This window comes from Rhinatrema bivittatum, chromosome 17, assembly GCF_901001135.1.
Source record: "Rhinatrema bivittatum chromosome 17, aRhiBiv1.1, whole genome shotgun sequence".
In the NCBI taxonomy this organism is placed as follows: Eukaryota; Metazoa; Chordata; class Amphibia; order Gymnophiona; family Rhinatrematidae; genus Rhinatrema; species Rhinatrema bivittatum.
Window position 1 is genome coordinate 17,374,842 of NC_042631.1, and position 15,342 is coordinate 17,390,183.

The following is a 15,342-nucleotide window of genomic DNA, read 5'->3' on the forward strand; positions in this document are numbered from 1 at the left end:
CTTTTTTTTTTTTTTTTTTGTTTCATTCAAAAATACAATTAAGACTATAAAACAAGAAACATAGAAACATAGAAATGACGGCAGAAGAAGACCAAACGGCCCATCCAGTCTGCCCAGCAAGCTACGCAGTTTATCCATTTTTTTTTTATAATCTCCCCCCCCCCCCGTCACTATTGGCTTCCAGCACCCTCCAGCCCCAATTCCCTTCCACCCCTCCACCAATGCAGAGAGCAGTGCCGTATCCACATCCCAATGAACATCCAGCTCAATCAGGGGTAGCAACTGCCGCAATAAACGGCCACACCCCTGCCCCATACTCTTACCCACCTCTGTTTTGTTTGTTTGTTTTTTGTTTTTTTTGTTTTGGTTTTTTTTGTTTTTTTTGGAGATGGCAGCCCTCCAACCTTCCGCTCCGTGAAGGTGGAACACAAACCACTGGCATCCCGCTCCGTGAATGCCTCTGTGGCTACTGCCGCTCCGTGCAGTATTTTGCTGCCTGAAGGTGGAACAACTACTGGCCACTGGCATCCCGCTCCGTGAATGCCTCTGTGGCTACTGCCGCTCCATGCAGTGTTTTACCACCTCCTCTATATTTATGCCCACTAGACTTGATGGATCCACAGTGTTTATCCCACGCCCCTTTGAAGTCTTTCACAGTTTTAGACTTCACCACTTCCTCCGGAAGGGCATTCCAGGCATCCACCACCCTTTCCGTGAAGAAATACTTCCTGACATTGGTTCTTAGTCTTCCTCCCCGGAGCCTCAGCTCGTGACCTCTGGTTCTGCTGATTTTTTTCCGTCTGAAAAGGTTTGTCGTTGTCTTTGGATCATTAAAGTTTTTCAAGTATCTGAAAGTCTGAATCATATCACCCCTGCTCCTCCTTTCCTCCAGGGTGTACATATTTAGATTCTTCAATCTCTCCTCGTACGTCATCCGATGAAGATCCTCCACCTTCTTGGTTGCCCTTCTCTGTACCGCTTCCATCTTGTCTTTGTCTCTTTGTAGATACGGTCTCCAGAACTGAACACAGTACTCCAGGTGAGGCCTCACCAAGGACCTGTACAAGGGAATAATCACTTCCCTTTTCTTACTCGATATTCCTCTCTCTATGCAGCCCAGCATTCTTCTGGCTTTTGCTATCGCCTTGTCACATTGTTTCGCAGACTTCATATCATTAGACACTATCACCCCAAGGTCCCTCTCCTGCTCCGTGCACATCAGCCTTTCCCCCCCCATCGAATACAGTTCATTCGGATTTCCACTCCCCATATGCATGACTTTGCACTTCTTGGCATTGAATCTCAGCTGCCATATCTTCGACCACTCTTCCAGTTTCCTTAAATCCCGTCTCATTCTCTCCACTCCTTCCGGCGTGTCCACTCTGTTGCAGATCTTAGTGTCATCCGCAAAAAGACAAACCTTACCTTCTATCCCGTCCACAATGTCGCTCACAAAGATATTGAACAGGACCGGTCCCAAAACCGATCCTTGTGGTACACCACTTAAAACCGCTCTCTCTTCAGAGAAAGTTCCGTTTACCATCACACATTGTCTTCTGTCCGTCAACCAATTTGCAATCCAGGTCACCACCTCGGCCCTCACTCCTAAGCTTCTCGTTTTATTCACCAGTCTCCTGTGCGGAACCGTATCAAAAGCTTTGCTGAAATCCAAGTAGATGACATCGAGCGCTCTTCCATGATCCAATTCCTTGGTTACCCAAGTAACCCAAGTAACATTTGGGTTACTTGGGTAACCTTGATCCAATTCCTTGGTTACCCAAGTTACCCAAGTAACATTCTCTCTTGAAATCCAAAGCAGTTCAACCAGTCAATGAGGGAAAGTATTTTACCCCAGATCCTTCCTAATCCTGACAAAAATGGCAGATCTTTGTCCAATTTTGGATCGCAGAGACTTACATACTTTTCTCAAAAAAGAAAAGTTCAGGATGACCTCCTTAAGTACAATCAATCCACTCTTTCAACATAAAGACTGATTGATTGAGAGCTAGCACAAGGACACTTGTACACTTATCCCAATCCACAAAAAAATACCTAAGATTCACTCTGCAAGATTGACATAACCAATTCAGAGTACTACCCTTTGGTCTAGTGACAGCTCTGAGAGTTTTCACAAAATTTGTAGCAGTGGTAGCTGCTCACCTCAGGGAACAGAATTTGGTGGTGTTTCCATACTTAGGCAACTGGCTAATATTGAGTACATTTTATAAAAACTCTACAACAGATGTGAAACGTGTAATAGACACCTTACACAGTCTCTGATTTGTAGTGAATTTTGAAAAATCCAGCCCAGTACTGAGTCAGCATACAGAGTTCATCAGTGTGAGACTAGACACGGTCAAGGGGAAGGCCTTTCTATAGAGAGAGAAAACAAATTTAAAAGTTGTTGAACAATCCTTATTCCAATGGATATGGATTACAGCATAAAAATACATGAGATTGCTGGGACATATGGCATTAACGGTGCAAGTTATGCACCTAGCAAGGCTCAAGATGAGAGATGCACAGTGGCATCTAAAAAGCTATTGGGATCAACATAACCAACCACTCAATTACAAGGTACAATAACAAAAGGACTTCTGAACTGCTGAAATGGAGAACAAAAATAAATGATTTAATTTGGGGACCAATTATACATCCTTTACAAATGCAGAAAATATTGACAATAAATACATCAAACCAAGGGTGGGGAGCACATATCGACTCAATGTACATGCAAGGCCTGTGAACCAAGCAAGTATCCTAAAGATGAGAGTGATTTACAATGGCCTTTGAGTGTTCAAATATTGTGTGAAGATCAAAATAGGAACAAATTTGGACAGACAATCAGGTGGAAATGTATTATATCAACAAACAAGGAAGAACAGGTTCTTACCAATTTTGCAAAGAAGCACTAACCGTTTGGAAATTAGCATTAATGAACAAAGTGCACTCCTCAGCTGTCTATCTCCCAGGCAAAAACAATGTCCCAGCACAGAGGTTGAGCCATCAGCTTCAACCATTCAAATGGTCACTCACTGACCACATGCTGTAGAACGTCTTCAAGATATGGGGAACATCAACCATAGACCCATTCACACAGAAAGTGATGGCAGAAAAGGTCCCTATGGCCCAGCAAGCTTCCAAAGTTATCAGCTTCACATATCTATCAGTTTCTCAGATCACTAAGGTCAGGGGTCTTGTTGGTTACTGTTTGAGACCAATTTCCCTCCCCCCCTGCCAATGAATCAGAGAGCAATGTGGAGTTGCATCAGAAGTGTAGTATCAGGCTTTTGGTTAAGGGTACTAACTGCCGCATCAAGTAAGTTACCCCCCAACAGGTAAGTTACCCCCATGCTCATGTGTTTTTCCAGACCCTACAGTTCATGTCTTTGTTGGTTGCTGTCTGAATCCAATTCCTCCTTTCCTCTTTTCTCCCTGCCATTGAAGCAACGAGCAATGATGAAGTTGCCTCATATTTTGAAGTCTATTTGCCAAGGGTGGTATCTGCCACACCAGCAAGATACCCCCATGCCTTACTTTATTCCCCTCCCCCTTGCTTTTAGGGATCCACAGTGTTTATCCCATGCCCTTTTGAAATCTTGCACTGTTTTTGTCTTTACTACCTCCTCGGGCAGGGCATTCCAGGCGTCCACTGCCCTCTCCGTAAAGAAATATTTCCTGACATTGCTTCTGAGTCGTCCTCCCCGGAGTTTCATTTCGTGACCCCTAGTTCTATTGGATAAATTCCAGCGGAAAAGGTTTGTTGATCGTGCATCATTAAAACATTTCAGGTATCTGAAGGTCTGTATCATATCTCTTCTGCTCTTCCTCTCCTCCAGGGTATACATATTTAGGTCTTTCAACCTCTTCTTATAAGTCATTTGATGAAGACCTCTCACCATTTTGGTTACCCTTCTCTGGACCGCCTCCAACCTGTCTCTGTCCCTTTTGAGATACGGTCTCCAGAACTGAGCACAATACTCCAGGTGAGGCCTCACCTAGGACCTGTGCAAGGGGATTATCACCTCCTTTTTCTTACTGGGTATTCCTCTCTCTATGCAGCCCAGCATACTTCTAGCTTTAGCTATCACCTTGTCACATTGCTTCGCCATCTTTAGATCGCTAGACACTATCACACCAAGGTCTCTCTCCTGTTCCGTGGACAGCAGCGCTTTACCCCCTATCCCATACAGTTCCTTTGGATTACCACATCCCAGATGCATGGCTGGGATGTGGTAATCTTTAATGCTTCTTGGCATTAAATCCCAATTGCCATATTTTCGACTACTCTTCAAGCTTCCTTAAATCACGTCTTATTCTCTCCACTCTTTCAATCACAAGTTTACAGCAGTAATGTTCAAAAAACCATCGGACCAAGCTCTGGAGATACAAGCATTTCTCATACCATGGACCAAAGGCCTGCAGTGTGCATTCCCTACAAGAGCAATACTTAAATTGAGAAAAGACAAGGGAAGAATGATTCTAATAGCCCCACTTTGCCACACCAAAATTGGTTCCCATAGCTTCACAGACTCGTGATAGCTCCACCTATCAGATTGCCATTAATACTGAACCTCCTGACTCAGTATGGAGAAAAAGTTCTCCATTCCGACATATAGATTCTAGCACTAATAGCATGGATGTTGAAAGCAAATTAATTCAAAATCCTCATTTATCACAAGAAGTAAATGAAATATTACTAGCAGAAAATAAACCAACCACAAGAAAATCATGTAACTGTAAAGACAAGATTTGCTCACTGATGTCAAACGCAGAAGACAGATTCTCTTCTGTACTGTCCCAGATTTTTTCTGAACTACTTTATGCATCTCAAAAACACCAGCTTGAAATCAAATTCAGTATGAAAACATCTGAGCACCATTGACGCTTTTCACCTACATGAAGAAGTCCAACCATTTTCCTATCATCAGATAATTGGAGGCTTTAAATTATAAAGCCCTTCAATAAACCTAGAAATTAAGACATCATCTCCATAATGAGATCTCAACATAGTACTTCATTGGTTAATGAAACCATACGCCTATGGTAACAAGAGAGTAAGCAAACTACAAACTTTGTACATCCAAATATTTAAAAATTGAGCAGTACTATGTGCTCATCCCAAGTGTTTGAGTCAGATGACATTGGGATACTATTTTCAGCAATCTATTGTTACCAATTTTTCTCCAACAAATTCTTCATACACTGAACTGTAGAGGATAACCCTTATTCTACCTGGAAGAACTAAATCACATAGAAAGACGACTGAGCTATTTTTAGCTTTCGATGAAAACAAGTACAGAAACTCAGTAACAAAACAAACTTTGTCTAGAAGGCTTTCCTACTGTATATCTCATTCTTATGAGTCACAGAATTCTCAAATCCCACATCGTCAACATTCATCACACAACATTAGCCCATCTGAACTCTTCATCTATGCCAGACTTGATCATCAATACACTTCTTTGCTCAGCACTATTGTGTAGAGCAAGTCTCTCATGGAAAGAGTACATTTGGACAGTCTGTGCTCAGTAACATTCTAAGTAATTATCCAACTTCCCAGTCAATAGCCATGGGTTAAGAAAAACAATAAGCAACCTTAGGTGGGGAGTCCCATTTTGTGTGGCTGGCTTGTTATGCTTCTCTGCTGAGAAAGTGAAGTTGCTTACGTGCAAGCAGCCACACAGTCCCTCCCTTCTGCTTGGGAAGTTGAACACTAACTAGAGGAAAGAGTGAAGGAAGACATGCGGTGACACTAGTGCGGATACTCCTGCTCAGGTCCAGAAGAAACTCAAACAAGTTTCTGGGCTAGGAGAGAATGGAGGCAGACTCTGTGCCCGCAGATGACATCACTCCATCTTGTGTGGCTGGTTGTTCTGCTGTCCATGGCGAATACCTGTTACAGGTAAGCAACTTCATTTTCAGGGCCATCAGATCCATGACAACTCCCGGGCAACAGAACAAAGGGAGAAGAATACAGAACCCCAAAAGGAATGTAGAAATATCTAAAAAGTGTAGTGTAATGAAGATAAAGAAGATGTGGGGGAGGCCCAATCCACCTATCTTCATGGATCCAGAAATAATATTCTTTGTGCAGGCCAATATTGCAACATTTTACAGAAATTGATGAAGGTCTACAGCTTAATTTCAGTGGTGCTACTGAGTAGTCGTTCTCTTGACAATGGTGATTGAGCATCACGTACTCAGTGACAATCTTTGGCATGTCTGCCTCATGACTTTTGATATTCCTACCTGTGACCACTTGACCTTGTGTCCCTTAACATTGTTGTTGCTTCATTTTGGACCTGTGAGCCATGTTGTTGCTCTGTGCCTTTGAACTATGATCTTCAGAGTTGGCGTTGCACACTTAACTTGATGATAACATGTAATCTGTGACTTGGCAGCTTTTGTTCTTTTCCTCTCGTTTTTTGATTTCTGTTTTTGTCTCTTGCGTCCGGTTTTAGTTCCTGAAACTAAAGAAGTGGTGAGCCACAAGTACAAGACACCAATGGTAAGTAAATCTTGTCCCATCCTCTGCGCTGCTCTCCACTAGAGGACCGTCTTCCATGCTTCTTCCTGTAAGGAAGCTCCTCCACAGTATTTATCCTTGCAAATGGCTCCCCTTTAAACACTGCTCCTTACAATAACTCTCTGTAAGGGCCTCTCTCCAGTGTCTGACCCTGATCTCCATTTAATCTTTTTATGAGATTATAATGCCCCTTCCCCCTACCAACCAGCATGTCTCAGAACATAGCTGGACTATCAGAGGAATTAATATTAATTCCTCTGATAGTCCATCACTCACTCAGAGAAACTGGCCTTGAATACTGAGAGTATTTATACTTTGCTATCATTCTGTACCTTGAGCTGCCACAAACTCTGCGGAGCTGCCTTTGGTTGGTTTACTTGAATGGCTAAATATTTCTCTTTATTTCCTTACATCCTTCAGGCCCACGAGATCTGCTACTCTGTGTTGTGTCTCTTCTCGTATATGGCTGCAGTTCGTGGAAAAGAAGCAGAAATGAAGAGTAAACCCCCCCGGCCAGTGTCCAGCTGATGTCCTGGTCTGGGACCCTCCTCCTACTCCCCTCCCCCATGCGGTGGTATAATCCTAGATCGACTCAGTGTGCAAGCGGAGTACCCATCACTCAGAAAAGTGTTATTTATATGTTTCTGCCTTGAGCGCTTCACCTTTGTGACCCTAAGCTTCATCCAGGCTCCTTCCCAAGACTTCCTAGCAGCAGCAAGGGGGTAGAGCTGGAGCCTGCAGGCTTTGGCTCAGGATGGGCATGAATTCCTTGGTGGTCCAAGCAGATACTGGCAACAAACCGAAAATAGCAAGTCATCCTGAAGAGGATCCAATCGAGTTGAGATTTTGTAGATTTTATATTTTTTTTCTTTTGTGTCTGACTTTTGTCTCCTTGTTTTTCTCTTTTTCTTTTTATACTTTCTGTACAGAGAGCCATATCTCAGCAAGCAGAAGCTGCTTCCACATTCACAAATCTTGTAGGCAAACAAGACAGTAATGAACTTCAAGCAAAGTAAATACAATTTAAAATTCACTTTCTTTATCCAGCTAAAATCAAAACACAGCTTGAGGGCAGAAGACACGCCAGAGCTTCTCAATATTGCTTCTTCTGGGGCTCCCTGAGAGTATTCTCCAGTTTTTCTTGGCTAGTGTTACCGTTTTTAATGGATAAATAAAGTTAGCACTTAATTTATAGTCTGGTGTCCATCTTTCATGCTGCCGACAGCATGCAGCTGTTGCCAGTTTGGGTTTTCTGACGAGAGAAAGTTTTTTGACAATAAACAGAAGACAAACATACAAACACAGAGACCTGCAGTCACAAAAGTGTAGCTGGAGACTTAGAGGCCAATATTCAGTAGCCATTTAGACGGCTAACTGAAAAGTTAGCCGTCTAAATGGCTACCCGGCTATATTGAGAGCCGTATAAGTCTGAGGTGTTTCAGGGTGGGCCAATGCAACTAACTGGTCATCCCAAAGGGCTGCCCTAAAGTTGGCTGCTTTGACGTAAGAGCCGGGGATGTACAGCAGCATGGCCGCGCTGCTGAATGTCCCTGCTAAGTTAGCCGGATAGCGAGATCTTAATTAGCCGCTCTGCGACTGAATATCAGCCCCAGTGTTACACATAAACGCACACATGCAAACCAAACGAAATGCAGGCAGGTACATAAGCACACATTGATTAACTGAAGAGCCAGTTGCTCAGTCATGGTAGAGAGGGGGAAAAAAGCCCTAAAATTGAAGTATTGGAGACTGGAAGGAGCAATCTGGCATCTGGTTCTTGTTAAGCATTTGTGGCCTTTTGTTTATCCTCACCTTATGTTCTTGTGTGAGCACTCTTAGCTATGTTCTCAGCGCTTTGGCCACTCCCGAAATAAAATATAATGCATCTTTAGCAATAGCATCTGCGAGGGGAACTGCTGAATTTTAAAAAAAGGCGTAATTTCCTGTGTCTCAAACTAAATGCTCCTAGCAGCCCTGAAGCCATGAGTTCACTATGATGTGGAAGCAAGTGATTTGTATATAGGCACTATTTTTTGGGGATGAGTTTGGAGATGGACCAAAGACTTATTCATGAATGGCCTGTGTTTAAGAACGAGCTCAGAGATGTAGCCTTCTAGTGGTTTGCGAATGGTTGGCATTCCTGAGGATCGGGCCAGAGACTGATTTTTTTTTTTTTTTTTTTGTGGTTTGGGACACTGATTTTAGTGAAAAGAAAGTTCTAAGTGTAAATATTTGCTGATGTAGCGTGTCTGTGAACTGTTTTATGCCACATGACAGGCAGTCTTGCAAAAATTGTTAATTTTTTTTGGAGCTGGATGAGAGGGACCCCACTGAATTTGCTGCATTCAGTTTGGGTTGGAAAGTTCTGTAAATATTAGTGTTATGTCTATTTATAGAAGACTGTACAGGCCTTTGAACGTGAGAATAAAGCCTTCATTCCATCAGCACAGACTTTGCCTCTTCATGACTCGTGATTTCCTCAGAAAGCATATCACACAGTATCGCCACCAACCATACTCTCGAGTACCCCAACTTTCTAACTTAACTCTGAATACCCATTCCAGAATATCTGCAGTGTCATGTCTGCTTAGACGGATTTCGTCTTCCACGTGCTTGAAACACTTGCAAACAACACAAAATCAGTTTGTCACTTCTCAAGCTGAACTATATACAGGATGGTGCCCAAATAACTCTGCCCGTCTTCATTTCCCCCATAGCCATTTCTCTGCTTCTCTCCCTCCCCCATGATCCTTTCCTGCTTCTCCTCCGGCTCCAGTCCAACCCCCTTTAACGTTTTCTCTGGTTCACCTGGTGCTGGGGGCAGGACAGCAGGAAAAAAAAAAAAGGGGGGTGTAGGGACTGGAGCTGACGAGTGTGCGCTTAGAGGTCCTGCAGTAAATGGGAGTGGGGTTGCTGGTTTTTTTTGTAGTACGGTCACAAGGCTTTGCACTCTTATAAATGTTCAAGGTCATTTTTGGTACTGTGCTGTCAACTTCTGAGGCTGCTTAGAGATGTCTGTCAGTAACTCGCTGTGGAATTTAATACAAATATTAACCAAAAAGGTCCCGCAGCACTGCCACCCCTAGCATGGCTTTCCTTGGGTGGAGGAAGCCCGGGCGGTAGGAGGGCAGCAGGGTTGCTGCAGGATCTTTACGTGCACACTGGCTCCAGGCTCGTCGCGTCATTTTCTTTTCAGTGGCAGACTAGCTGCTCTCGTGGATTCTCCTTTGGTTCGGGCAGGCCTGCTGTGTGCAAAGCATGTGGGTCCCTGCTTTTCCCCCTTGCCCGGGCCACACGAGGACGAGAAGAAAAGAATAAGCTGGGCTTGGTGCTGCTTCTGCCACCGAGCTGGGATTAAGAGGCTAAGTTGGGCTCCATGGCTGCTGATTCCACTGGCCAACTCGACCGTGCTGCCAAGCTGCTGGGTAGGTGCATGGCTTGCACAGTGGGGCTGAGTGCTGCCCGAGAGAGGGACCTTGAAGCTGAGCGGGTGCATGGACCGAAATCAAGCAGGAATTGGTTCCTCTTTGGCCCTGGGGTTTGGCACCTTAGGCAGGTTCCTCTGTGGCTTTAGCCTGATCTCTGTTGTAATCCCAAAGTGAACGAATACAGGCGCGATCATGCAGCTCAAGAGTTGACTTGCACTCCAGTAAAAAAAAAAAATCAGCATCGGAGAAGAGATCCATTGCTCGATGGCTCAGTCTAGGGTGTACAGGAGCTTGCTTGAATTATGAATGCACATGAAAGGTGCGGGAACGGTCAGTGGCAGTGACTATTAGCACTTCTGCCCTGTTTATACCAACTCACGCAGCCATCTTCCTCTGTTCTACTGCTGCTATAATTCCAGTGTAACCAATAGGGGGAACCTGCATCACACAGGCACATCTTCAGAAGAGATGTGAATTCCTGCCAGATCGTAATGCGCTCTTTAAATTAGCACAACTTTCCAAGCCATTTCCTTGGGTAAACTGGCCTGTCTCAAAACTTGCCCTCTGTCTGGCTGAAAGTGTGCTATCTTTTTTTTTTTTTTTTTTTACCCCCACTTGACCCCCCTGCACAAATAGCAAGCATGTACTTTGCACCTGCTATTTGCCAGCTAATTTTTTTTTTTAAAAGGAACGAACCAGATAGTTTCTCTTCAGCAATTAGCTGCAAAATGCATGCACTAAACGTGCACAAGTACTTTGCAACTAGGAAGCCTGTCAAATCACTGCTTCTGGGATGTGTCATTGAATATCAGCATACTCAGGTTCTGGGACTTTCTCACTCAAGAGTTTTAAAAGTAGTTTTGATACCTTCCCTTTGTGCCTTCTTATAAAGAATTATTCCTTTCTTTATTCAACGGTGACCCGGATACCACCACAGGGCCTTTGTGCATGGACCGTGAGAGTGAGCGAAAAGGTAAGTTAAACTCTTGCTACAGAGAATGGACTTCATCCATGGAGCTATTTAGGAAGTTTGATTATAGTTCTTCTGGGACAGCCAGCGAGGGATTGGAGGAACTCTCCGAGTCATCTATGGCTGCAGAGACGCTAGGGTCAGACCTGCAGAGGCCCTGTAGCTGCAGAGATGGCAGGGTAAACTCTAGAGAGAGTCCATAACTATTGAAATGGTAGGGGATGGCTGGGGAGGCTCTGTTACTGCACAACTGGTGGGGTAAAGCCAGGAGGAGCCCCGTGGCAACAGCGATGCAAAAACGAAGGCCTTGTGGCTACAGAGGCAGCAGTGCTTTTGATATCGGATGTTATACCTTACAAATAATTGTCCATCGCTGTTTTCACCTACGCTAGCTAAAATGAATAACTTGAAAATTTGAATCTCATAGCGGATCCCACTGCATAGTGCAGCTAGCGCCTCTAACTTTTGTTTTCAAGAAGGCTGGGATACAACCCCTAACATCAGTGAGCAAGGGGTGATTTGAATGTTTTCATAGCTGTTTGTCCTTCCACCAAACTTTGTAATAACCCATGGGGAGGGCACCTGGGTGTCAGATATAGGATAGGAAAATGACGAGGCCTGAAATAGCCTACTAGTGGAGGCCAGCACTGTAACAGAATTTAAACATGCATGGGCCAGATATAAAAGGCAGTGATAGAAACATGAGTGTTTGATAAAGGGGAAGGAGCTGGGACTGGTTTAAGTGTCCAAAACTCTGCTACAACATGACATTTCTTTCTCTGTAATAGTGCCAAAATCCATCCCTTCCTTCCTGACCACACTCTGGTCTCCTGCTTAGGCTATTGCAACCTGCTCCTCACAGGTCTCCTTCCAGATATCTCTCCCCAGTACAATCCATCCTAAATTCAGCTGCACAACTTATCATTTGCAAAAGTTGGTACGCTCCCTTAACCCCCCTTCAGAAGTTACCTCATTGGCTCCCTATCTGCTCCCATACACAGGTTGAGCTTTCTCTCACCTGCAAAAGCCTTCACTCTGCAGCACCTCACTACCTCTCCTCATTTCTCTCTGCGCCCCTCCTCGTGGCACTCCACTTAAATCGGACAAGTCCCTCCTATCTGTGTCCTTTTCCTCTGCCGCCAATTCCCAACTCCGTGCTTTCCACCAGGCTGCGCCGTGGGCTTGGAATAGTCTCCCTGAACTGGTGCGTCCTGCTCCCTCTAAATCCCATCTAAAGACCCATAATTTTGAGGCTGCTTTTAAATGTTAGTTAATGAGGCTAAAAGCAGGCAATCATCGCCTAACTTTCATTTTCTTTCTTGACCATTGACTTACTTTATGAAATGCCTCCAAGTCTCTTGCCCTGTATGTTTGTCTCTCTTTAGATTGTAAGCTCTGTTGAGAAGGGACTGTCTTTTCGTATGTTTGTACAGCGCTGCGTATGTCGTGTAGCGCTATCAGGGCAGGTGCAACATGTTAGATGAACTAGGCGGTCACCTATGGCGCCGACCATTGGGGGCGCTGAAGAGCAGCCGTATGGTGCCGCGAGCGGAGCCTATCCCACTCACGGCAAAGAGGAGTAGAGATTCGGCAGCCGGGAATGAGATAGGCGACGGGTCTGACGCGACCGGGGGGGAACGGCGCAAGGTAGAAAGTGCCTAGGGCACCTATTAACCATGTACCGGCCCTTAGCGCTATGGAAATGTTAAGTAGTAGGAGAAATGTATCTGTTCATCTACTCAAAGTGGTAGAGAACAAGAGAGGAAGACAACTGGGCAGACTGGATGGGCCAATTGGCCTCCTTTGCCCTTAAAGACTTTTTCTTATTTTATGTCGATGAGCAAACTTCTGCGTGCATAGGTCCCTATGTTACTTTGTAGCTAGCAAAGGAAGAGGAGCATTAGATTACTACACCTGCTCCAGATACCCCACCGAACGCCTGAAACGAGAAGAGCACCAGCTGACTACCTGGGGTCCTGGTCCTCCTACTGTCCTACAGTGCTCTCTCCTTGGTCCTTGCTCTCTGGGCTCTTCCCTGTTTCTACTCCTCCCTCTTTCCGTGGCTTTTTGCCCAGTTTCTGCATGCTCTACTTTCTCTCTCTCTGGTTTCTACTCAGTATCTGTTCTCTCGCCTGCTCCTTATGCTCTCTGTTCCATCTCCCCCTCATCCTCCCTGGCCTCTCTTTTCAAGTCCGTGCCCTTGGCTCTCTTTGATTCTTCCTGAAGTTTCCCATCCAGTTATTTATCTACTTAAATGTGATTTCCTGCTTCAGCCGTACAGCCCAGAACGAGTTACAGGTTTTGCACTGTGGCTCCTTGCGTTTGTCACTGGTGACCTGGTGAAAGAACAGTCTGCTCAGGGGGGCCCTGGAGAAGCTGTTTCTTCTCTTCCCTGCCACCTGTCAGCAGCAGCAGGTGCCAGATGCCCCCTCTGCTCCAAATACGAGGTTTTGCTGAAATCTGGCAGTAGGTCCTAGGGTTGGATTTGTGCCTTCAGAGCTAAACAAGAACCCGCAAACAAAAAGCAAGGACTTTTCCCAGTTGCTTTCACTTCCCTAAAATAGAGATGGTTGGCTGCAGAGCTGTTCGCAAGGGATGTGCAAAGCTATTTCTGGCTCCTGTCGTAGTCTGGAATTCACAGCCGTAAGGCTCCCTTTCCGAGAAAAGCTTTTTCATTGCAAAGCAACTTTTGCATCATAGACAGTGAGAGGAGTCAATGTCATGACCTTGAATACAAGGGCACTGCTAACCTATTCCATGCTGCTGTTAGCAATCCAGCTGCACTTGGCCTTTTTCATCTTCTGCAGCTGGGAAGCTTCCTTGCCACATCTTTATTAGGAAAATGAAAGAGAGTGATGTTAGTTGGATGTTATTGGTGCTGCCCGATTTCATCTGCAGTGATACTCGTGTGCTGTAATGTGCGGTCCCTGCGCCCGCACAGTAGCCTTGCAGCATTCATGTGTTTCTCTGCAGCTTGCTGGGCTGACTCTTAGTAGCATAGTCGTAGTTGATAGCAGAAAAAGAGCAATTGGCCCATCGAGGCTGCCTGGTTATCCCTGTCCACTGCTGGTAGAGCTTGCAGCTGTAGACGCTCGACCCTTTACAGGACAGCACTGCTTTACCAGCCAGCTTTTCTTTGCTTCTGTGTAAGTTCTTCATTCTCCTGGCTAGATAACCACACCAGATCCCATCCCCCGTAAAGCACGCAGACCCACATTCCCCGCCATACCTTAGAAGCTGCATAAGAATGTGGAGCTCTAAACAACCAGCCACCTCGGCAATAGGTCCCTGGGGGCAACCACCCATAGGCTGGCACCAGCAATGATTCCCGTTGGTGCCAACCTGGGAACCCCATGATCTGCAGAAGCGGTAGTCTGTGTGTCCTTGTCTCATCTTCCCTTCTCTGTGCTCTAGAGAGAGAGTGAAGGGTGATGGGTTAGAAGTACCGCAACCTCCCAATCTCTTCCTGCTACTGTTTTGGACCATGACCCCCAGCAGAAAGGAGAACTGCGTGCATCCAGTCTATCCACCCTCACCCTCTGTGCAGTCCCACAGAGCCCAGCCCTTCCCTAGGGGTCATAAATGCTTAGAGCATCCTTTTTTTCAGTTCCGTGACACTGGTGGGGTGGGAATGCTCTCCCTGCTTCCACCAGCCTTTCAGTAAGGAAGTATTTGCTTCCTGTGCCTGATTAATCCCTTTGAGATATTTGAGTGTCTTGATCACATCTCTCTGCTAGGCTGTACGTATTTAGGTCCTTAAGTCTGATCTCATGTTGCTTTTGGTGGAGACCTTGGCCCCATTTTGGTAGCCTCTCTGTATCCTGCCTCCAGCCTCCATTGCTCACCATATTCTGCTGGCTATGCCTCTCTGTATGCCCCAGCATTAGTGCATATCCGTTTCTCATTCCCTCTCTCCTCCCGTTGTGTACTGCTTCTGTCGATAACCGTTGTAAACCCTGGAGATTTGCTGCTACAGATTCTGGCCTTCCGGGCTGGATAAACTGAGAATCAGGAGTTACAGAGTATTAATCACATGGAACCAGGCTGCACAGTGCTCTGTGATCCTTAGAGGAGAAGCACTATTGGACATTATGCACAGAGCCACAAAAAAATTTCAGGGCTGCATGCTTTATCGAGAGGGTACTGGTTTCTCCCCCTGCCCCAGGCTACGGGCAGGATCCACACACTTACGAGACTTCACCACATCCCCTAGTGCCTTGTTCCAGCTATTGAGAGACTGACCATTTTATAATGAAACATGGGAATCCACTCCTTGTATAGGCTCTGGTGAAACAGGCAGAGACATAGCTACATGTTAAGGAACAGCTGGTACTGGTGCCCTGATACATAGCAGAGGCTCAGTCAGTCAAATTCCATATGACCAGTCACATATTTAGATTGCCTTGGTATCTTTA

At 45.3% G+C, this 15,342-nt stretch overlaps 1 protein-coding gene across 22 annotated transcripts in view; it reads left to right on the plus strand.

Moving 5' to 3' along the window:
* MADD (MAP kinase activating death domain) overlaps positions 1 to 8,978 on the plus strand; it is a 95,454-nt gene extending 86,476 nt beyond the window's left edge. For all 22 annotated transcript variants that reach the window (XM_029582763.1, XM_029582773.1, XM_029582768.1 and 19 more), the window contains 2 exons: positions 6,465 to 6,511; positions 6,950 to 8,978. In XM_029582763.1, the coding sequence (XP_029438623.1) occupies positions 6,465 to 6,511; positions 6,950 to 7,057 (155 nt within the window). In that variant the 3' untranslated portion in view covers positions 7,058 to 8,978. The remainder of the gene's footprint in view (positions 1 to 6,464; positions 6,512 to 6,949) is intronic.
* Positions 8,979 to 15,342: the final 6,364 nt, after the last annotated feature.